The sequence below is a fragment of the Xiphophorus hellerii genome, chromosome 18, assembly GCF_003331165.1.
Source record: "Xiphophorus hellerii strain 12219 chromosome 18, Xiphophorus_hellerii-4.1, whole genome shotgun sequence".
Lineage (NCBI taxonomy): Eukaryota > Metazoa > Chordata > Actinopteri > Cyprinodontiformes > Poeciliidae > Xiphophorus > Xiphophorus hellerii.
The window spans coordinates 33,130,604-33,153,228 of NC_045689.1; the positions used below are offsets into that span (position 1 = coordinate 33,130,604).

General features: G+C 39.6%; 1 protein-coding gene across 1 annotated transcript; it reads left to right on the forward strand.

Annotated features, from left to right (window-relative positions):
• The first annotated feature begins 1,382 nt into the window (after nt 1–1,382).
• Nucleotides 1,383–20,344, forward strand: appbp2 (amyloid beta precursor protein (cytoplasmic tail) binding protein 2). Its single transcript, XM_032545250.1, has 13 exons — nt 1,383–1,785; nt 5,070–5,158; nt 5,586–5,737; nt 5,922–6,045; nt 7,150–7,318; nt 7,406–7,495; nt 9,808–9,875; nt 9,964–10,069; nt 10,159–10,283; nt 12,626–12,711; nt 14,492–14,682; nt 16,035–16,200; nt 17,558–20,344. Exons 1-13 carry the CDS (start codon nt 1,648–1,650, stop codon nt 17,818–17,820), a joined length of 1,767 nt encoding a protein of 588 aa, XP_032401141.1. The 5' UTR covers nt 1,383–1,647; the 3' UTR covers nt 17,821–20,344.
• Nucleotides 20,345–22,625: the final 2,281 nt, after the last annotated feature.

The following is a 22,625-nucleotide window of genomic DNA, read 5'->3' on the forward strand; positions in this document are numbered from 1 at the left end:
GACCTTCTCTCCTCTGGTCTGTTTAACAGCTACAGTCTCAGATCAGCTCAGCCCTCCAGGACTGTCAGCAGCAGAAACAGAAACTTTTTACCTGTTGGGGAAAATATAGACTATATTTGCTTTGCATTTCCCCGCATGATGGCAATGATATAGTAGGATCCAATTAGATTCTTGATTAATATGGGTTGTTGCTATGTTGTTGTACGGAGTTTTTGTTCAATGTGCCCCTTTTCTAAATTTGAGCCCCTGCCCCTCCATAGGTCTCTGCACGGCCCTGACTGTATGTATGTAATTGGGATTACTAATTAGGTAAAAATTATTATCTTTTGAAGTTTAGGTTCATTTTTAGACTGATAATAATACAAAGCCACTTGAACTGTTTTCAAGGCATATCTCAAAGTATTGTACTCATGTGCATCATAAACACAGATAGAAACTTCACTGCCTGGATTTTAGATATTGGTGTCTTAACAGCCTTCAATGTGGATCAACAGCATTTAGTCCTAAAAGGTTTATACATTGAACCTTATATCCAGACTACACTAGTTCCCCTCTAACCTGTCACCTTTGCTTGCAGGTTATAGATCTTGCTTTAAGCACAAATTATTTTATTATCAATCTGGTGTCTTTGCCAACTGATTTAGCCTGAAACAGAGGAGCAGGTGTTTTTTCAAAAACAAAATGAAGGATATTGCCATATTTTAAGTTCTAGGTTACTTAAAAGAAGATTTAGGTCTATTTGCCTTTTGTTAAAGGTTCCAAAAACCATATTGTTTTGCGTTTAGAATTATTTTATCTTTATTCTTCCTATTTAAAAATATAATATGTGTAAAAAAAAAACAGCCCCTTCAATCTCTGAGTTAAATAGAATGGGTAAGCACCATTTACTAGCCGACGAGGGAGCCGGAGTGCCATGTAGGCGGAGTTTACGATCCATTTTAAAGCAGAGTAATCCCAGTTCGGTCATATTATGAATCGAAGGACTTTTGGTACCCAGAACAACAATGTTTACATTTATTGAATCAAATAATTGAATCTGCTGAACAGCACAGCACGTATTACGGGCCGTGTCTAACCAGCTGTAGGTTTGTTTTATCTTATATTTATTTTATCAAAGGTCTATCTGAGATTGCGCTGCCTTGTATTCTTTGGTTTACTGTGACACTGTCACATTTACTCCCTCTGGCCAGAAAAGCCGTGTACATTGTATATGGTTTTTCTTATAGCTATATAAGTGAAAAACAAACAAATAGGTGACAATTTTGTCTGTTTCTACACCTCTTCCCTCCACGCTCAAAATTACGTCTCCTCGAGTCGTTTTCCGGCTGACCGTTAAGGAGTGAGCTCACCGTTTTCATCGACTGCACTATTACGTCATTGCGTCAGCGGCTGAAAATGCTTGCGTCTGGAAGGGGGCACGGAACTGCTGAAAGGGTTGACGAATAAACATCGGAGATGAAGGGAATTTGCACAGCGAAATTGAAGCTACAGCAGTGACCTGTCGGTATCACGACTGATTCTATCCTCCCCACATAGCGAACGTCATATGAGGACTCACGGAGAAAGGGCTTTGGTCGCAGTAAGGTAGCGAATGTAGGAGAGAGAGTTGGGGAGGGCTGTAGCTGCTGGGCTTTTTGGAGAAACAACATGGCTGCGGCGGAGCTCGAATGGATCCCAGAAACATTGTACAACACCGCTATCTCGGCTGTGGTGGACAACTACAGTCGTTCAAGAAGGGACATTCGCTCGCTACCGGAAAATATCCAGTTCGATGTCTACTACAAGGTGAGATGTAGCTGACATGGCGCTCAGGTGTGTCTCACAAGCAGGACTGGGTTTCTATGAGCAGCTGCTGTTGTTGCTAACCATAGCCCAGTACAAAAGACTAAGATTAACATATACAGTGAAAAATGGCATGAAAGGGAACAAGCTTAGCCTTAATGAATAAACTAACTCCTAACATGACATTATATCTTAAACAGTGGAGTTTATACATCTGCGTGTTGACTGTTATTTTAAGACCTTGTTCTCTCTCTACTTGGACGAATGTCAGTAATGAAATTATTTAAGATTATTACTGAGTTATTTAACAATGACATGTAAACAGTGTTGCTATGTTACGTTTTTATACAAGGTAGGCTTCAGAAACCAAAGTCTCAGCAGCCTGAGGGGAAAGGGACCAACACTGGAGGCTGCATTAGTATCTACCTAGTTAACAGTAGGCTGGAAAGTGTCATGTTAAAAATGTTCCTATACTACAACAAAAGGGTTCTAACTGACCCAGACTGACAGCAGGGTTTTTTTGTTTCTTTTGTTTTTACATACCCTGATTTTCAAGATTAGCAGCTGGTCCTCAACTTTAGATAAGAGGTCCTGCATGAAAATAGGACTTTTCAATTGGAGAAAACTTTTCCATTTACCAGCCTCTTTCTTTTCTTGGGTCCCAAGAACTAGGCCTCACTAGACTAAGGGTAAGGTTCTTGTTAAATCTGTACTGGTTGTAGAACTTGGGCTTTATAGATTTGGGTCAACTATTTTTAGTTTATACTGTATTCTTAGTTCATTGTTTTCATTTGTCAAAAAATGCCAAATTCCACAAATACACAATTATTCTCTGAAGTGTTGGTGTATTTTTTACTTTAAGTGTCTCATTACAGGACAAGTGTTGACAGATTGCAACCAACTAGCCAGCAGAAAGGCGACATTATCAAGCAGTACTTAACTGCAGTGATATTTCCCAGCACCTCTAGGAATTTGCTGATGACAGCAAAATAAAGCTGTACTCATTAAATTGTGCTTGATCTCATCATGAACCATCTCAGATCACAGTCCTGAGACTCCAGGTCAGCAGCAAACGATATTTGTTCTTAACAGTCTGGATGGGCTATTTGGAGGTCAGTCAGATAAATATGCATATTTATCAATGAACACAACAGCACTATAATGTGGAAATGTAAGGCCTGTGTTTATTGTGCTGCTGATGGTTAAGAATGTCAACAGTATCAATTTTACAACTTCAGATTTCAACTCTAATAGAAGATGTTGCCAAACCAATAAAAAGCAGAATCGACACACAAGCATTTTCATGGAAACTAAAATTAACGTACTGGATTACTAATATGCCAGTCCGCCAGACACAAACAAGGTTGCAGCTGGAGCCAGAGCCTCTATGGTCTCCGACGCTGAGTGAACATAGCAGCTATTGAGACCACGTGTTTCTCAAGAGGAGTCCATGTTTTCTATAGTCCCACATTAAGGAGTAACAAAAACTGTTGCTGATGATCAAACTGAACAGTTGAGCCTGAGGTCAAGTTGCTGGAATTCCTGCAGAATTGATTTTAGAAGCTAACTAGGATCTCTGTCAGACTTCTTCCACATGATTGCTGCATCAGTAGGTTCTACCATTTTCTACCACATTCACTGACCCCAAATTGGAAAATTATTGCAAAAATGACTTTTCTTCAATCACAGTAAAAGAGTCCCAAAATATTTCCTGTGTTTTTTTTTGTCAGCTATGTTTAATTGGTCAGTAAAAATCGATGCAGCCTGTAATACATAAAAAGAGTCAGCGCAGTGGAAAGGAATGGCTACTATGAGATTAAAGGTGGCAGTATGGTCATTGTATAGCTGGAATCAAGAATGGAGCCCTGCCTGGAAAGATGGCAACAAATGTAAGATTAATTTAGCCATTTTGTGTCTTTTTAGTTTGGCATGTTTTGTACAACATCAAGCCATCTGTCACTGGATGTTTTGTTCCTGCTGTCAGTGATTCGAATTTTCTTTGATGACAGACTGGTTAAATGACTTTCTGTATTTTGCTAACTGTAAGGATATGACATGATGTTATAGCTCTGATAAAAATTACTATAAGCAGGCACTAATATAGGGGACTAATATTGGGGATTTTTAGAAGACAGAACTGGTTATATTTCTGAACATGTTTTCATAAAATAATAGTGAGCACTTGGTCATGTGTAGCAAACAATGCATCTGCAGCTAAATAAATCCTTCTAATAGCAACATGTGAAAAGCTCAGCTCTTTCTGCTTAACTTAAATAAAATAAATCAATACAGTGTAGGAGATGATCTGTTGAACTATTTTTTTTATTAACCGCTTAATATTTATAGAGCAAAAGGTGCTTAGTAGGAGATTTTTTTTTTTAACAGAATCTGAACCAGGTGAAGCTAAAACTGCCTCTTGAGGAGCTCTCAGTAGGACAGTAATAGAATAGAAATAGAAAAGGTCTTAAGAAATTCAGCTATAACAGCAAGATCTATTACCAAACAAAGGTTTTTTCATATTAAATCTAAAATGTATATATTGTACAGTTTGGGCTTAATTACTGCGCTGAGTGAGTTGTTCAAAAATGGCCTTTTGTCAGTCTGTTTCCTTGGTTTAAAATTATTTCAATAACTGATTCATCACAATTTGTTTCAGCCCTAATTAAATCACGTTATGAGATTTGAGCATTTTTAGTTGGTTCTAGAATTCCTAAATACTTAAAAGAAATGAAACTGATATGTGATGCCTTCGTTTTGTTAGAAATGGTTTGTTCCAGGAATATGTGGAAATATAAAGGAGCACAAAGACTCCATGTACGTATGAAATGGCAGTATAAATTGCCAAAGGGGGTGAATGGGATTTTACAGATGGACCACCATAACATTTATATGATCATTTAGAATTTTGAGAAGACTGCTTTTTAATTTACAAAATCATATCTCTTTACTTTAAAGCAGAAGCCAAATGGACTGTGTGTGTGAGTTCACCCAGTGGCTGCTGGTGCACTGTGAAGGCTTCACTATTGAGCATTCAACTAGTTCCACCTCACTGCATTCTGATGACGGACTAGACATCAGCAAACTCTGTATTGTTTCAACTCATGAAAGCAGACAGCATTGTCCAAAGAATCATTAAAACACACCCAAAATAATCCAGAGACCTTACTCATGATGTGCTGTGGCCTAGTGTCCACCATGTTGTTCCCCACATGTATTTTATCAGGTTCATCCCAAGTTCATGTGTTTGTGATCATAGTGCACTATGGATCCCCATGTTTCTGTTTCAGCTGTACCAGCAGGGAAGACTCTGCCAGCTGGGAGGAGAGTTCTGTGAGCTGGAGGTGTTCGCTAAAGTGCTCCGAGCCTCAGACAAACGGTGAGAGCCTCACCATCAACTCTTCACTTCCTCCACCCTGTTATCACTCTGCTCTTCTCCTAGCTGCTTCTGTTTCTGTCAGCTCACTTCTCACAGTTTAATGGTATTTCATGAAGCCCTGCTAATGAGTGGTAAAGTCTACTGTGACTCAGGCATAGATTTTGTCATTGTAGAGCAGACCCAGATCAAAATATGGATTAATTACACACAGATGGATGCTATAAAACCTTTACTTCTATTAATTATAATTTTCAGTTTAGCTGTACATTGTAAATATCTGTATGGTGCTGCTTATATGAAGAATGTATTCCAGCAAGAATCAGTATTCCACTACAAATGTTTTAAGCTTTGGACAACTTTTCAGGAATGGATGCCCTGATCGATGCCTGTAGTGAGGTGCTAACCTTCCTTTTTGTCCCTGTGGCAGACACCTCCTGCACCACTGCTTCCAGGCCCTCATGGACCACGGAGTGAAAGTGGCTTCAGTTCTAGCAAACTCATTCAGCCGTCGTTGCTCATACATTGCAGAGTCTGATGCCCATGTCAAAGAGAAGGCCATCCAGTTCGGCTTTGTGCTGGGTAAAGTTTCCACACTGACACATTGAGAGGGGTTGGATGGAACATGGCGGTTAGATTCTGGGAGTTTGTGTACATTACATGTCCTATGCCACTACTACTAATGTGAAGGATGGATGAATGAAACAAGAATGTCTAGAATGATTGTGCAGAATGATTGGATGTAACGTTTCCTCTTTGTTTACAGGTGGCTTTTTGTCAGATGCCGGCTGGTATGGCGATGCAGAGAAAGTGTTTTTGTCATGCCTACAGCTGTGCACGCTCCACAGTGAGGTGCTCCACTGTTACAGAGCTGTGGAATGTTGCGTCAGGTGAGTCCTATAACAGCCTGAGAGCTTATTCATCTACAGTTGTTTTAAATGAGTTTCCCTTACAGTTATCTGTAGTTTTTATTTACGTTGTCAGACAAGAAAAATTTCGGACCTTTGGATGTCTCTATTTCCTGTTGTTGACTATTGATGTCATTTAGCATGTCTCTATGACAGCTCCCTTTGTCAGATGATCCTGAGTGCTTTCATGGATGGATGTGGATTACTTAATTTCTTGAGGATGTTCCACCTCTTATCCTGAATGCTTTGTGGGTTTCTTATTATGGGTTGTTGTCACTTGTAGTATTGTTCTTCATAATGTCCTTATGTGAGGTGTCTTGACCACATGTTCAGGGAAAGGTTGTGAAAGTGTCTGGAGGGAAGAGGCAAGGCTACAAAAATCCCACAAATACCCTGTAAAATGGACAGATGGGCTGTTGTGACCCATTTTAGTGTAATTTTCTTATAAGCCTGGAAATCCAAACTCATGATCAAAACTAAAGACCTTTGGATAGTGTCGGACCTCCTGTTATGTGAGAAGATGTGGTTCCACCGCTCTGCTATTTGTGTCAACAAATTTTTCTAAAGTCCCTTCCTTTCAAAACAAATTAAATTGCTAGAGAGTGCGGAATAACATTTTAGCAAAAGCGCCCTAAAATGTGAGAAAGTGAGAAAGCAAAACAGCATATGCTGACAGATTAGCATCTTCGAGGTGGAATGCAGAAAGCTAATGCTAATGCTGAATATTGTTTGGCTCAAAAAGAATGATAATGATTCAGCTCTTCTTTCATTGGGCGCGAAAAAGGGTTTTGTTGGGGTTGAATGGCCCTATCTGTTTAACATACTGAAAAGGTTGGGTTGTGGAAGTAACTTTATTAAATGGGTTAAAATACTATATAATAATTCAACAGCAGAAATTGTATGAAACGAAATACTTTCAAAGTCAATTAAAATCAAGAAGGGCTGTTGACACTCTTACTATTCACACTAGCTCTTTCAATGTTAAACCACAGGTCTTTAGCATACACATCCCTTTATGGACCACACAGCAGCTAATGAAGAAAAAACTAGAAAGACTTGATTGTTGTTGCTTCCTTCTCGTTTAAGGTTGCTTCATGTCCGCAACGGCAACTGCAAGTACCACCTTGGGGAGGAGACGTTCAAGCTTGCTCAGTCTTACATGGATAAACTAGCCAAACATGGCCACCAGGCCAACAAGGCGGCTCTGTACGGCGAGCTCTGTGCCTTGCTCTTCGCCAAAAGCCACTATGATGAGGTAAGAATGTTTAACAGCTTATGGCACTGTTTGTGTTTGTGCTGAAAATTCTGTAATTCATTTTTTGATTTCTTGGTTATCTTCTAGGCATACAGGTGGTGTATAGAAGCTATGAAGGAAATTACTCCAGGGCTGCCTGTCAAAGTAGTCGTAGATGTTCTCCGACAAGCATCCAAGGTAAACTTCAGTTTGGCTGACAAATACAGTTCCACGCAGCAGGTCATTGTACTCATCAAACTTCTATGCATTTTGTCAGTATACTAATACTAATTTCCCGAGGTGGGGACTCGAGTCACATGACTTGGATTCGAGTCATCAAAATCATGTTTTGAGACTTGACTTGAAAAAATGCTCAAAGACTCGGACTTGACTTTGACTTTCACACCATTGACTTGGGACTTGACTTGATGCTGTTTACTTGAAAAGACTTGATATTGTACTCAAAATCTTAAAATTTAAAACACATTATTTATAAATAATTAATTCATTTCACTCATTCTGTATTAACAAGCGCAGACCTTCCCTCTGTTTTTCTACACTCCATATGTATGTGTGTGTAAGCTGCAGCACAACCAATCAAATGAACAGGATTTAAAGTAAAAAAGTAAAAGTAAAAAATTGTACAATTGTAAGTATCCTGAACATAATGCTGTGGGGTAGTTCTGAGTGTTTCTGGATGCAGCATGTTATTTTGTTTCTTGGTTAGTGATTCTGGCAAGTTTGATTCAGGCAACATGTACGTATTTATCAATACTGAGATGTGAAATTGGCTGTAGATTTAACCCTACTTGGACTGACAGATATTTATTTTACCATCACATCCAAATTCTTAGCCACTGTGCTTTATTTGCAATGAGTGCATTGCGTGTTTGATGTTAAAAAGAACACCTGGTCTATTATTTACATTTAGCATAATTGGAACATTGTTTAAATAAAAAACAACTCGACGACTAGAATGGACTTGAAATTCCAAGCTCCCGACTTGAGACTTGACTTGACTTTTACCTGTCTTGACTTGAGACTTGACTTGACTTGACTTGACCGTCTTTACTTGAGACTTGACTCGAACTTGAGGACAAAGACTTGAGACTTGCATAACAGTGACTTGGTCCCACCTCTGCTAATTTCAGTGTGTTTTCATTCTGCATTTATGTAGTAGACCAGCACTATATACTGCACAACTAGGTTTCACTTTGGTTTATTCATTGTTGTACAGAGTAAAACTCATGACAATTCAAATGAATACACTGTTATAAGTTCTGATTTATGAGATCAACCCTGTACATACACCCAGAGCTACCGTGGAATGGTTTAGATCAGTCTTTCTCAAACTGTGGTTCCCGGACCACTGGTGGTCCGTGGGCCCATAGCGGTCTGCGACGTACCGCATGTAAACGACCGTTTATTTGCCATGACGGGAGCTCAAAGTGCGACACTACAGCTAGCTTACCAAAAGATTGTGTTAAAAATAATGATGGAAAATTAGCTTATAACCGAGTTACTCAAAAGAAAAGCTGCAGGTACCGGTGGAAAGAAAACAACTCCAGGAATATTATATGGTCAGAGGAAGAAGCTAAGTAACAGCTGCTGAATATGTCGCTCACTACTGATTTTATTCCTTTGAACGACTCTAGGAGGTGAGTGGTAGGACTCGACTCAGTTAGTCAGAACTGTTCCTTTTTTTTATGACTTTTTATTATGCTCTGCTTTCAAGTCAACAACTATTGTTGTTTTTATTCAATCAAAAATATTAAATAAAATAAAATAAAATAAATACAATTGCTGGTAATGGGTTAATTATTTTAATGATTACAATTGAATAAGTTGTAATGAACAACTTCTTTTTTTATTTCCGTGTGTTTGACATCATTGGAAAACTGAGACACTTTCAGAATCTGTAAATTGTTCAAAATGCCCAAGTAGACTTGTTCATGGCTTTGTCGTGGTTTTCATTTCAGGTTGCATTATATATTAAGATGTTATCACGGGGCAATTTCAGGTTAAATGGTCCGTGACTGTTGAATGGGTTAATAGGTCTTCGGCCTGAAAAAGTTTGAGAAACACTGGTTTAGATCAAAGCATATTTTTACACTGGAATGGCCCAATAGGCCTGTCACAATAAGGAATAAATGAGTTAATTGCATGATTAATTAAAACAAGCTCAATAATTTCCATGATTTATTGTTTTTCTCTTTTTCTACCAAGAACTGGATGATAAAAGTCTTTAGTCTGGTGCATTGCATTTAACCAGCCATTTTTTGAAGAACAATTTTGTTTAAAGAGATTTTATAATTCACTTTGTTGTTTCTGTTGTTTTGTTTATCTTTGTTGGATATTTAAATTGTCTTCCAGTTTCAGTCTTAAATGTTCATTAGAATTTAAAGTCTATTGACCTTTAAGAATATCGGTTGACATTCTTAAAGTTGCATTATTATGTCATTACCATGGTGTTACTTGAGAATACTTTTTGTTTCATCTCTCTGCTCCAGGCTTGTGTGGTGAAGAGGGAGTTCAGGAAAGCAGAGCAGCTGATCAAACATGCAGTGTTTCTAGCAAGGTAACCTGCTGTGTTTAACAAGCAAGTGCAGATGAGTAAAACTCGAGTCTTTATCATGCATTGTGATGCTCTGTGTTCTACCTCCCAGAGAACATTTTGGACACAAGCATCCCAAGTACTCTGACACACTGCTCGATTATGGCTTTTACTTGTTAAATGTGGACAACATATGCCAATCGGTTGCTATTTACCAGGTAAGCATGATGTTCAGCGTTCCTGGCTGCCAACTTTTCACTGTTGACTGACTTTGTCTGAGCGAACCTTTTGCATGCACTTGTTGTAGACCGCCCTGGACATCCGACAGTCTGTGTTTGGGGGGAAGAACATCCATGTTGCCTCAGCCCATGAAGACTTGGCTTACTCCTCATATGTCCACCAGTATAGTTCTGGGAAATTCGACAATGCTCTGTGAGTACAATAAATAGTAAGAATTTCCATGCCATCTGATTCTGTTCTGCACATGCTTCCTTTAGACAAACCACAAGATGATGAATCACGTTTTCAGAGTCTGGGCTCTTACTCTGGCTTTAATGAGGGTAGTTTGAAAATGTCATACAGATTCAGGCTACTAGGATTTATACAGGGTATAGGGAGGCAGTGGACAAAACGTTATATTATATTATATAAGATTTATAACATGTTGTGAGATTGAATGTATACTTTGATCACATTAACAATAACAACTCATCAAAGAACCAAAATCATGGACTAGGTAGGGCTGCCCAATGCTTTCTGCTCTGACCTTGGAACCAGAGAAAAACAGCAAAAATATGCAGGGACCCAGATTTCAGGTGTCTGAATCAACAATGTGGATCTTAAGCTGATGCTTTATGTGGACTGTGGATGGTTTCACAATCTGAACACCCTCCCTGCCCTTTTAAAAACTGTTAGCTTGTTTCCAATATATAGGGATATAAAGTTAACTGCCTTTGGCCAAAAAGCATATTCTCGAACACATTAATGAAATGTCAAATCATAAAACAAATGTAGGAAAATCCACCTACTAATGGAATCATGGAAAATGAGCACCCGCCCGATAAAGAAATTAAGATGCCTGTTGCCGAAAACGAAACTTCTGAACAGAAACCTAAATCCAAATCCAAAAAGCAGGTGTTGATCCTGAACAGGGAAGAAGGATCATCAGAAATATCCGCATCCTGCTTAGAAAGACGGCTTTGTTTCATAAAAGAAACAAATCTGAAGCACTGCCTCTGACAGAACTTTGTTTCAGGCTGGAGACTTTAGTTCTCATAGGTCAGGTATTAGATATCTGGGAATTACATTTCCTGATTCCTTGGCTAATATAGGTTAACTTTGAACCTTTATTTGATAAATTTCAATCTGACATAGCTTGATGCTCCGTCATTATTTCTTTCCCAAGTCCATGTAATCAAAATTAATTGTGCCCTAAAATGTTATTACTTATTGCAGTCACTTCCACTTAAAATAACACCAAAATACTTTGGTTTTTGACCATCGACTTGCAAAATGAAGAAAAAGCTAATTATACTTTTAGTTTAAATAAAGCTTCTTTTTTAAACTAATACTAACACAAAATGCACTTTTAAAGACTTGTTCTGCAAAATTCATGTTGGCAACGGCGGTAGAAGTTCACCCTGCAATTGGCGGATTGCTAGTTTGATTCCTGGTCTGCCTGCGTTCGCCGTTTGTATTCCTGGGTAAGATGCCTCAACCGCCTTTCCTGCTGGTGTTGGTCAGGATGGTTGATGGTGCAAAATTACAGCCTGGCCCCTGTCAGACTGACCCATGGGAGCTGTAGCCACAATCCAGTAGATTTCCATCATCTGCATGTGAATGTGACCTTTGAGATTTCAATGTGAGATATAATGGGCATTGAAAATAAAATTAATTATTATTATAAAATTAATATTTTGCATGTTTTTATACTTCCATTTAGTTCTCTACTGCTTTTGGAAATGGTCTAAGCACTTTGGCGGCATTCACATCCAAAGTGCTTAGTGTGAATGCAAAGTGTGTTACATTCACACTAGTGGCATCACTCCATTTTTGTTTATATTTTGAGAAGGAGGAAGTTGCACTCATTGTTTTCAGATATTTTCATGTGATTTCCTTCAGTTGTTGGTGCAGCGCCACCACAGATGAGGAGGTGAACAAGCTTTTCAAATGGTTTGGTTGGTTTCACTCAGTTTGGTCTGGAAGACAACTGCTGCAGCCCTAAAATGGAACAAATGTTGCAGTTTTAATCTCTAATCGAGCCAAGTCTACTGGACTATCAGGTGTGAAAACACCCCATGAAAGTGGATTCACTGTTTATTGAGAGAGAGATGATAAAATTATTAAGATTATATTAAATAAATTAATTGCTTTGGAGCTATAGTTGTAATATTGAATAGCAGACAAATTTGCAGTATATTTTTGCTTGGCTTCCTGTGGCTTCGTCATTGTGATTTCTCCACTTATTCTAATTTAAGTAGTTTCACATAAAAATACATCCAAAGTCAGTAAACCTGGATTCACTTAACAGGTTTGTAACTGGTTTCATAGTGTAGAGGACAGATGATGGAGCAGAGGAAGGTGTCGGTGTTGGGCTGTGGACTCCGCTCCGCTGTGACCTCTGTCCCTCTGACTCACAGCTACTTCTTGCCAGCCTGTAAACAACTTTTTGTTTTTACATGTCCTATTCTTGGAAGTGTTTATCCCAATTTAAGCACTTTCTAGCGTCTGAGTCGTGTGACACATTTGGATCAGATGCTTTGTTTTTCCCCCAGTTTCCATGCGGAACGTGCCATAGACATTATAACTCATATCCTGCCGGAGGACCATCTTCTGCTGGCATCTTCCAAGAGAGTCAAAGGTAAGGCGAGTTTTGTTGGATCAGCTGGGCTGCTGCCTACTGTGTGAGAGACGCGTCAGGTCCAGAACTCAGACAGCCGCTGTCCTGCTGCTTTTAGATGCATCTCTGCTGTAACAAACCTGAATAAAATTAGGGGTTGCACCAATTAGTCAACTAGTTGATTGCAATGACTTTTTATGTCGCTAGTTGCAATCACTTGACGAAACAGATTTTTCCAAGAAGATGACAGAAGATAGGCAAATTTGTCAGACAGTTCGAATTGTATAAAAATGTAAATAATTTACCAATTGGGTTCTGCAAACTCCAGCAAAGGCTACCGGAATGGGACTTTGCGTGGGACGTGGTTAGTTCTGGCACCCCGCGTACAGTGACTGCAGACTGCAGTAGTCTGGAGTTTGACTCCCCTTCCTTGGTTCCCTTGACCACCCTCTCTTTTTGTCCCCCACATTTTGGATTACTGTCAAATAAAGGCAACTACTGTTAAAAAAAAACAAAAAAAAAAACTGACCCTGCTCAGCTCCACTCCGGCCTATTGGCGACCGCGGGGCTTCCAGCACCGCCGCCGGCTCACCACCGCAGACGTTCTCGCATAGTTCCCGCACCCGTCCGCCACGCGATACACATCGATGCGTTCGGCAGCGCTCTCCGACGACGCACCAAAATGCGAAGACTGTAAACGGCAAAAATGGAGTCAAAATCAGAACTTCAATCCAAAATGGCCGACTTCCTGTTTGACTTGCACTATGACATTAATTGTATTTTCTGTGCGTCTTGGGGAGCTCTACAAGTGTACCAAATTTCATGTCTCTACGATGAAGTAAGGTCATAGCAGAGGGTATTTTGAAAGTTGAGCCTTTTCTTTAGTGATTTTTGCGACGACCTTAAAAGACGTAAATTTCAGGGCGTGCTGTGGTGGCGTAGGGGTTAGCGCGACCCACATTTGGAGGCCTTGAGTCCTCGACGCGGCTGTTGCGGGTTCGATTCCCGGACCCGGCGACATTTGCCTTATGTCTTCCCCCTTCTCCTTCCCCCTTTCCTGTCAGCCTACTTTCATATAAGGGACAGTAGAGCCCACAAAAGACCCCCGGAGGGGAGAAGAAAAAAAAAAAAGACGTAAATTTCACACAGGCTTGACACGTCCGCCAAGTTTGGTGAGTTTTTGAATATGATAAAACCCCCCAAAAGCCCTGTCTTTAGGGGGGCAGAATCGTAATAATAAGAAACACTATGATTACAATAGGCCTTCGCGGCGCTGTTGGTGCTCAGGCCTAAAAAAAGAATGTGCGGCAATATAGCATAAAGTCAGGCTTTTCATCTACCCAAATGATGAGCGGCGCCTTGCACGTTGAAGCATCTAACCTGGCACTTTATAAAAATACTGTTTGACATCATCTGGAAACAAAGTTCAAGCTGCATTCGGAGGATCTGATAGAGGCCATCACTGCCACAGTCTGCATGTTGGTTCATCCAGAAAAATCAGAGCTGCTGCTGGGTCAGCGGAGCATTGTAGTCGACTTTAAAAAACATGAAGTACTGCAACCCCTGAATAAAATGGCTGAGTTCAACTGTGCAGAGGTTTGGTAACGAGCAGTTCACATGATTCAGGTGTTGGAGAAGAGATGCATATAAATGTTGCAGGAATCTGCTCTACAGGACTGAACCTGGGCCCCCCTGCTCCTTCACCCTTACCAGGTTTATCCAAGCAGCACTACTCTGTTCATATGGAGGAAGAGGTTTTTACCACTTTAGACATTAACGCTTCACTTGATGTTTCCAACAGCTCTAATTCTGGAAGAAATTGCCATTGACTGTCACAATAAAGAAACAGAAGAGCGCCTCCTGCAGGAAGCTCACGACCTTCACCTTTCTTCACTGCAGCTGGCAAAGAAGGCTTTTGGGGAGTTTAATGTTCAGACAGCCAAACACTACGGCAACCTTGGACGGCTCTACCAGTCCATGAGGAAGTTTAAGGTAGGTTGTGGACATGGTCTCTGATTAACCTGGATTTAGATTGATAACTTTTGTTATTTCTGTTAATAAACATATAACTCCTCTCAAAAGTTCTTATAAGTTTGCCATGCTGGAGTGAAGTGGATATGCTATGATGAGGAGATGAGCCTGACCACAACACTAGTCAAACATTATGTTGGTTCACATGGTGCTCTGATGAGTGATGCACCAATCACAAACCTTAAAGCCAATTTCAGTTGGTGTAAAGCTTTGACCTGCCTACTATTGATTTGGACCATTTCAATCTTCCCTTTAAAAATGTCATTCAGATGATTTTTTGCTGTGAACAGTCATTTCCTTTAAGTGGAGGTGTAATCTTATGACATTCTGAGAGTGCAATTATTACAAGAATTAACTATAAAATGAACAAGACAAAATTATTGTGTTCATACTGTAAGTTGCTTAAACATCTTTTAGTAATGGTTAGCATAGCTAGCATTACTAAAACAGGAGTTAGTGTGTTTATTCTAGCTAAGGTGGATCCGCGCCATCACAGTGATTCCAATAAAGCTGGCAGCATTTTGGGGTCCAGCGTGGTTCATCACAGGCAGCCTGAAACTCAGCATTGGTGCTGTGCTCTTTTTAGCCTTCTTGTTATCTCCTGCACCCTGTGAAATCAGCAGCCAACATGTTGAATATATTGTTTATGACTTTATGTAGGCCTGTCATGTTGACAAATTTTGCTGGATAATAAATTGTCCCAAAATTATTGCAATAAATGATGGAATTGTTGTTTTTTGAGACAATTTTCAAGTAAAATATTGATAATGGAACAATGATGCAAGTTTTCCCTCTCAAAGATCAATAAAATTTAACCTTGTACAGATTAGAAGTGGAAGATATTTTAGACATCCAAAAAAACCCGCCACAAATAAATAAAAATGAAATAAAAAAACGCACCACCGAAACCATAAATAAATTGGCTTATGAAGTCTATGAACAAAATTACTCCTACAAAAATATCAATCATCAGAATGTAAATTGTCAAGTTTTATTTCATTTATTGTGAATTACTGTGTGATTATTGCAACAGGCTTAATTTCACTTTAAAATAGCATTTTAACTTCAGCATCTAAGTATATTTTCATAAAAGGCTGTTAGCTCTTAAGTATGGTGTACTTGTGTATTGGAGAAGGAGCTTCAAGATTCTGGCAGGTTACCTGTTAGACCGCTTTCACCTTTATAAACCCTGATTATGGCTAGGACCCCATTTCCCTCTGCAGCTCTTGTCATACTGGATGGATAAGCCCAAGAAATAATTTTTGTTCCTTACATATCAATTGGGTCTGTTTTTTGTGTAAATGTGTCATCAGGAGGCAGAAGAGATGCACATCAAAGCCATCCAGATCAAGGAGCAGCTCCTGGGCCACGAGGACTACGAGGTGGCGCTGTCTGTGGGCCACCTGGCCTCCCTCTACAACTACGACATGAACCAGTACGAGGACGCAGAGAGGCTCTACCTCCGCTCTATTGCTATCGGTTAGTACCATGAAAACATGGTTTCAGATGAACAACATCGTCTTTGTTGGGATTGATCGGTGCTTCAATTTTGAATTTATTAAACATTTTAGTGAAATTGAAGATCTGGTTTTAAAGTTACATTTATTACATGACAAGCCAGTGTCTAGGCTATATTTACTGGATCTTGTTAGTGACTTGGGTGGACAGATGCAGTCTGGAAACCTTATCACTTAAAGGGGCAGTGTTATGAAAAATGTACTTTTTTGAGCTTCATCTCGTTATGTCATTCTCTCATCAAAAACTTACCTGGGGTGTTTCTTTGAGTCCTTCATGCATGTTTGAGAAAGCCTTTAATCTCCATCGGCAACCATTCAGATGTGCAAAACAAAAACCTTTGAGATGCATCTCCTCTTCAGAGCTGCAGTTTTATATATATATATATATATGCATATATATATATATAAGTAAAACTGCAGCTCTGAAGAGTATATCCAATATAGATAGATAGTGATAGACTTTGTAATTCAACGCTTTGAAATTGGGTCTCTGTCTCTTTAAAAATTCCTGCTCTTTTTGAGTTTTTGAAACTCTGCCTTCAGAATGTCATCACAACATGGCTCCTCTATTAACCCCTGTACAACACAGGGGTTACTATTTTTACTTCACTGACAAGTAGCTCCTATAATGGGCTCAGCAAATGCGACAGTTCCACCAGGTGCTTGCTGATTGCTGCTGGCTAGTCTGAAGGAGCGGAATGGAGTAGCCGTAAGGGAGGGCTAATCTGTGAGGATGGAAACAATAAAAAGGCACCATGTGCCTGGAAAATACATCCCCTTTAAGGAACAAGGATGCTAAATGTTGTTGAACTGCCTAACTCTCTGGATGGTGTGCAGTTCATACACCCTGCCAGGACTTCTAACTCCACTGGTGTCTTACTAAACATTTTGTCTTGCTGGTGTTTAAATTTCATGGAGCTTGTAAGAAATATATCTGAAAAACAGTTTTTCATCATCCCAATGATGATTCCTTGGTAGTAATCATTGCAAAGTGGTGCACTAGGAGATCTTTGGTTTGAAAGTAAAATCTTTAGCTTTAATTTAAAGCCTTGGCCTTATTGTGTCACTCATTTTTTATTCTATTTTTCATTGCATGTATCCTTCCATCTCTGCCACATTTATTTGTCCATCCAGCCCTTTATCCTTTCACCTATTACTCTAGATCTATCTATTCTTCCCTTTTATCATCCCATCTGTCTCCATCAGTCCATTTCTTTGTCATAGCCTCCTTGTTCCTGTTTTTGCAGGTTCCATATTGAAAGCTATATCATTGCTTAGTTATCTGCCATTAAACCTTCTTTTTTCACTTTTCTTCACAGGGAAGAAGTTGTTTGGCGAAGGCTACAGTGGGCTGGAGTATGACTACAGAGGCCTGATCAAACTCTACAACTCTGTGGGGAACTATGAGAAAGTGTTTGAATACCACAATGTACTGTCCAACTGGAACCGACTGAGGGACCGACAGTTTGCTGTAGCAGATGCTCTGGAGGACGTCAACACGACCCCCCAGCAGACCCAAGAGGTGGTCCAGGCATTCCTACAGGCTCAGAGTCTTGGCCCCCACCGCCCATGTCTTGGCTAACTTCCTTCTGCCCCCTCCCCCACCAAACATATTCTAAAATGGAGAAGAAAATTAAACCAGGTTTTAATCTGGTGAGACCACAAACAAGAGCCCCAATGTGATGCTTCTGTTGCTCACTGTGAATTAGTCAAGTAGAGTAAATGTGACCATCACCGGCTGGTTGGTTGACTTGATTGTCTCTGCAGCTGCCAGTACTCGCACAGACACACATGTAGTCATATAAAAAGCAAAAAGACACGACCATTAAAGCTCATTTGTTCACAGACGCAGAACATCATGCTACATTTCTCCAGGAGGAGGAGGAAACCTTCACAGCCGATGCTCCTGGCTCACTCGCCTTTATCTTCTCATGCTGAGAACTAGAAGACTTTTTGGGGGGGAAGTTAAGTTGGAGGGGCATGAAGTTCTCTGATACAAAACCATATTTCTTGGAGTGTGTACCTGGCAGTATGTGAGTCCTGCAAGAAGCACTTGCTCTAATCACATCTTCTGTCGTCACAGATGGAAACAGTTGGCTATTTTTCACACTCATCCAGTTAACTAATACAACACATTGTACTTTTAAGTTGAAGGCTTCTTGTAACTTTTTTTATTGTAGTGGACATCAATAAACTCCTGCTTTTAAGTGCTTGTTGGCGTGAGAAAAGTAACAGTGGAATGTGTTAAAACCAGCGGGTATGTTGTTACACATGCATCAGGCTTCACGTGTCTCTTTTTTTCAGTTGTTTTTTTTCCTCAGCTCAGTATGACATGGCTTCATTAAAATATCAACAATTTGTATGCTAAAGTGTATGATTATGTAGCCATTTGTTTTTGCTTTGTTACCCAGTCATGAACTCTAAAACACACCTCTGTTAACAAAGGACATGCAAGGAAGTGAGAAGAGGAACCTATTTCATGTGCAAAATGTGTGTGTGTGTGTGTATATATGTGTGTGACAGAGAGAGCATGTGTGTTCACAAACAAAATCTCTGGGTGCCCAAATGCTCCACTGAAGACTACCAGCTTACAGTTAAAGGACTGCAGGGGGAGCCATACTTAAAAGTGCTTCATAAACTATTCTACCTTTAAGGGCACAACCAAGGGGACCAAAGATGTGCACGTGTGTGTGACTATTGGCAGCCTGTCAGCTTGTCCATTGGGCTTTCTATCACTCCAATTTGTTGTGTATCTCATTGCAGCAACATACACACGTTTTGTTCTTTCAAGCTAACCGAGCCGCCATCAAACCAGAATCTCATCTGTCCTGCAGACCTGCTGGTGTCATTATCCCACAGAAACGGAACAGGCTCAAAATAACATGGCGTATAATATTTATAAAAGCAATTGAATATGGGTGTAGTCAAATTATAAAATATAACCCCTCACCAGACCAGAGTTGTTTTTATAATAGTGGAATATGTTCATGTTTTTAATTTTAGTTCTGTCAGTAGTACTGTATTGTACAGGAGAACATGTTGGCTGTGAACTAGATGTGAGCTGCTTGCATTGACCTGTACAAAATTGTGCCAAAAATTATACCCAACTTTTTATTTTTGCACCATTTTGTTGCCCTCTGGTGGTTAAACTGTGTAGCATCATGAAATGCTTTTTCATTTATTGCTCAACTTAAAATCAGTGAAAGTATTTGTTCCCTCTTAAATATTGACACTTTGGCAGAAAAAAGTTCAATGCTTTGTGAATCATTGTCATGCATCATTTCTGTCACTTAAAGGTACAGTGCAACAATTTGAAGACTATGTTTTGGAAGTTCTGGCATCTATACCTGCAGTTGATGTTTATGGAAACCACTTGTGTTCCACCTTAATTTTAGATTCAGTTGATCCTGAAACTGGCTCAGTTGATGCTGTCAGAGCAAAGTTATTGTTGAAGACCTCTGTAGCTGTGTAGGGAAATGACAGATGGCATGTACAATTTAGGCCAGGCCAACAAGTTTAGACCGTATCTACAACATGAGTAAAAAAATGCCTTGAGTTAACACTGTAGTGTTGGTGTTTTTTTTTATTAATATTTCTTAATGAATGAAAAAAGTCTTAAGCTTTGCCTCCAATATGTTGTTGCAGACCTTTTTCCAAGCATTCCACCTGCTAGACCATTTCACTTGTGATGCTTACATCTCTGTGGGCTTAAGAAGTTGCATAAACACTCTTTGCAACAGAAGTGTCAAAAATGTGGAGCTTCCTTATATTTTAATTGGAACACGTCAATCCTTATACCCCTTTTCTTTAATTCTCATCAAATATTGTAGAACCTTTGAATTGCTCACAAGACCTCCTGCTTCTCATACAGTGGGTTTTCTCTACCTGTGAACGTTGAGGAATAAAGGGAGTAGTGTTGTTGCAGTGCTACATGGTAGATGAAGGCAAAGTAAAGCTGTAACCCCCCAGCCCAGTAGTCTCACCTGCTCTTTGGATCAGGTGGTGGATACCAAATGCAATGAAAGGATGTTTTTGCTGTTGTCCTGTTACTGCTTCACTGTTAGATGCAAAACAAACATTAAAAATGTATATTATTGGCCACAATACATTTTCTTCTTTTATTCATCTTTAGCCAAATTCTGCTTTCAGGAATTCTCTGCAAATATTTTATCTGTAAAACTGTGTACAGTTAAAGTGAAAATTTAGATTGTCTTGCAAAAACAAAAATGAAATGAAGGAATTACTTTTAATGAAGCCACCGGTGTCACAATTGTTATCCCTAAAATTCTCTTAATGTCACTCAGGCATTATTTTTAAATAATTTAAAGGGGCAGTATTATGTATTTTCCAGGCACGCAGTGCCATTTTATAGCACATTTTTACCAGCATTTCACAAAGAAGTATCTCTTATAAGGAGCTCAGATGCGGCAGTTCCGCAATGTGGTTGCTAACTGCTGCTAGCCTGAAGGAGCTGAATGAGGCGTCTCAGGAGAGGGCTGCTCTGTGATGCTCAACTCTGAAGCTTGAAAACTGCAGCTCTAAGGAGGAGTTGCCTCTTGAAGGCGGAACTCCGTCCAACCAGGCGTTTTGAGCAACTGAATTGTTGCCATGGAGATTAAAGGATTTTTTAAAACATGCATGAAAGAATCAGGGCAACACTTCAAGTATATTTTTGATTAGGGAATAACACCATGATGTAACGCTCAAAAAAGCAGATTTTACATGATGCTGCCCCTTTAACTCTAGGTTTATCAGGCTCTCTGGGAAGTTCTAATTAGTAATCATTGACCTTCTGTCTTTGACAAGAAATTTGATACACAGGTCCTCTTTTACTCAGTGGCCACTACTGAGGACCCTGAGGTCACTGTTCTTGGGACCCTTGCTGTGTGTCCTCCGTCTTCACTCTGTTTCAGTAAATTTACTGCAGGGAAAGGATTGGGTGAAGGAGAATTTCATGTTCCTTTTCTGCAGAAGAGATGTACAGGTTAACGAATGAGAACAGCCTGAGTTCCCCTGGGACTATGTGGTTTTATAATGCTTTATGATGTTTAGTGAAAGCAGGAAGGAGTAGGAAGAGTCTAGAGAAATGATGTACACTTTGGAGAAAGAGGTGTGGCAGCTAGTAGAGGCAAGTCACAATGCTTGTGTGGATGAGAGGAAGATGTGTGGAACAGTGAAGCTGCAAGGGGCAGAAGTCCAGAAGGTGAATGAGTTACTAGGGGTAAACAAATTTCCCACAGTCATTGAAGGTAGCACTGACAAAACCAGCGTAACGTGCAGTGCAGGATGTGAAATTTTAAGCTAGCGCTACAAGTCTGCAGACTAAATCGGCAGTCTAGGAGGAGAGACTTTAGGTGGTAGATGGAAGCTGAATCATTTAGGAAAAAAAAACTGTGTTTCCGTGGCAGCAGCTTTCTTCAACAGGTCTCTGTTTCTGTCAGCTGCATTATTTCACATCGGTGCACTTTGTGCCGTTTCCAAGCTCAGGGCCTCCTTTGGGCCCCAAGTGAAATTTGGTTTTGGGGCCCTCTGTTTCTGCTAATAATGTTGACTTGCTGCAGTCAACAGTCAGTTCATTACGTCATTCACACACCTGCTATAAACCTATTGCATTTCTGACAGAGTTGTTTATATATATAAATTTATCGGTGTCGATTTTCTTAATTTTGGGTGATTCATGATCGGCCGATAAGGTTTAAAATATCAGACTCTGTTCTCTTCTGTTATGCAGTGAGAGGTTTGACTGATAGACCAGCCCAGGTCATGTCTGCATGTTTGCCGTTAACAGTAGTCAACTCACTGTTAAAAACTCAGTGACTTTCCTTTCTTGCTACATTTAGCAAAATTTCAGACAAAAAAATTGGTATCCAAAATCAAAATTGGCAGGTCAGGCTTTTTAAAGATCAGTAATCACAATCGGCCAGAAAACTGCAATCGCTGAAACCCTAATTAAAATGGAATACATACAAACATATTCAGGACATTCTTTGATTAAACTAAATTCCCTTAGGTGTAATTACAATAACTAAAAGTATAATTTATACCAGGAGTGTTTCTCACCTGAGAATGTGGACTGGTACCGGGCTGATTCTGAGCCTTCAAATAATTTTATTTGGAGAAGTTTCATATAACTTATAAGTTGATGTAAAAATAATGTTTGTTTTAGATACATATGTGCTCAGCAGCAAACAACATATTGCCAACTAAAGCAATATGTTGATATTGCTTTATTAAGCAATATTGATATATTAATGCAGTAGCCATGTGGCCTGATGTAAAAGCATTTTGCTAGACAATATCAAACATTGAGAAGTTTTAACTATTGTTATTAACCGTTAGTCAAACATGCCGTTTTGAAGCCAGAAAAAGTTAAGACTCAGTTTCACA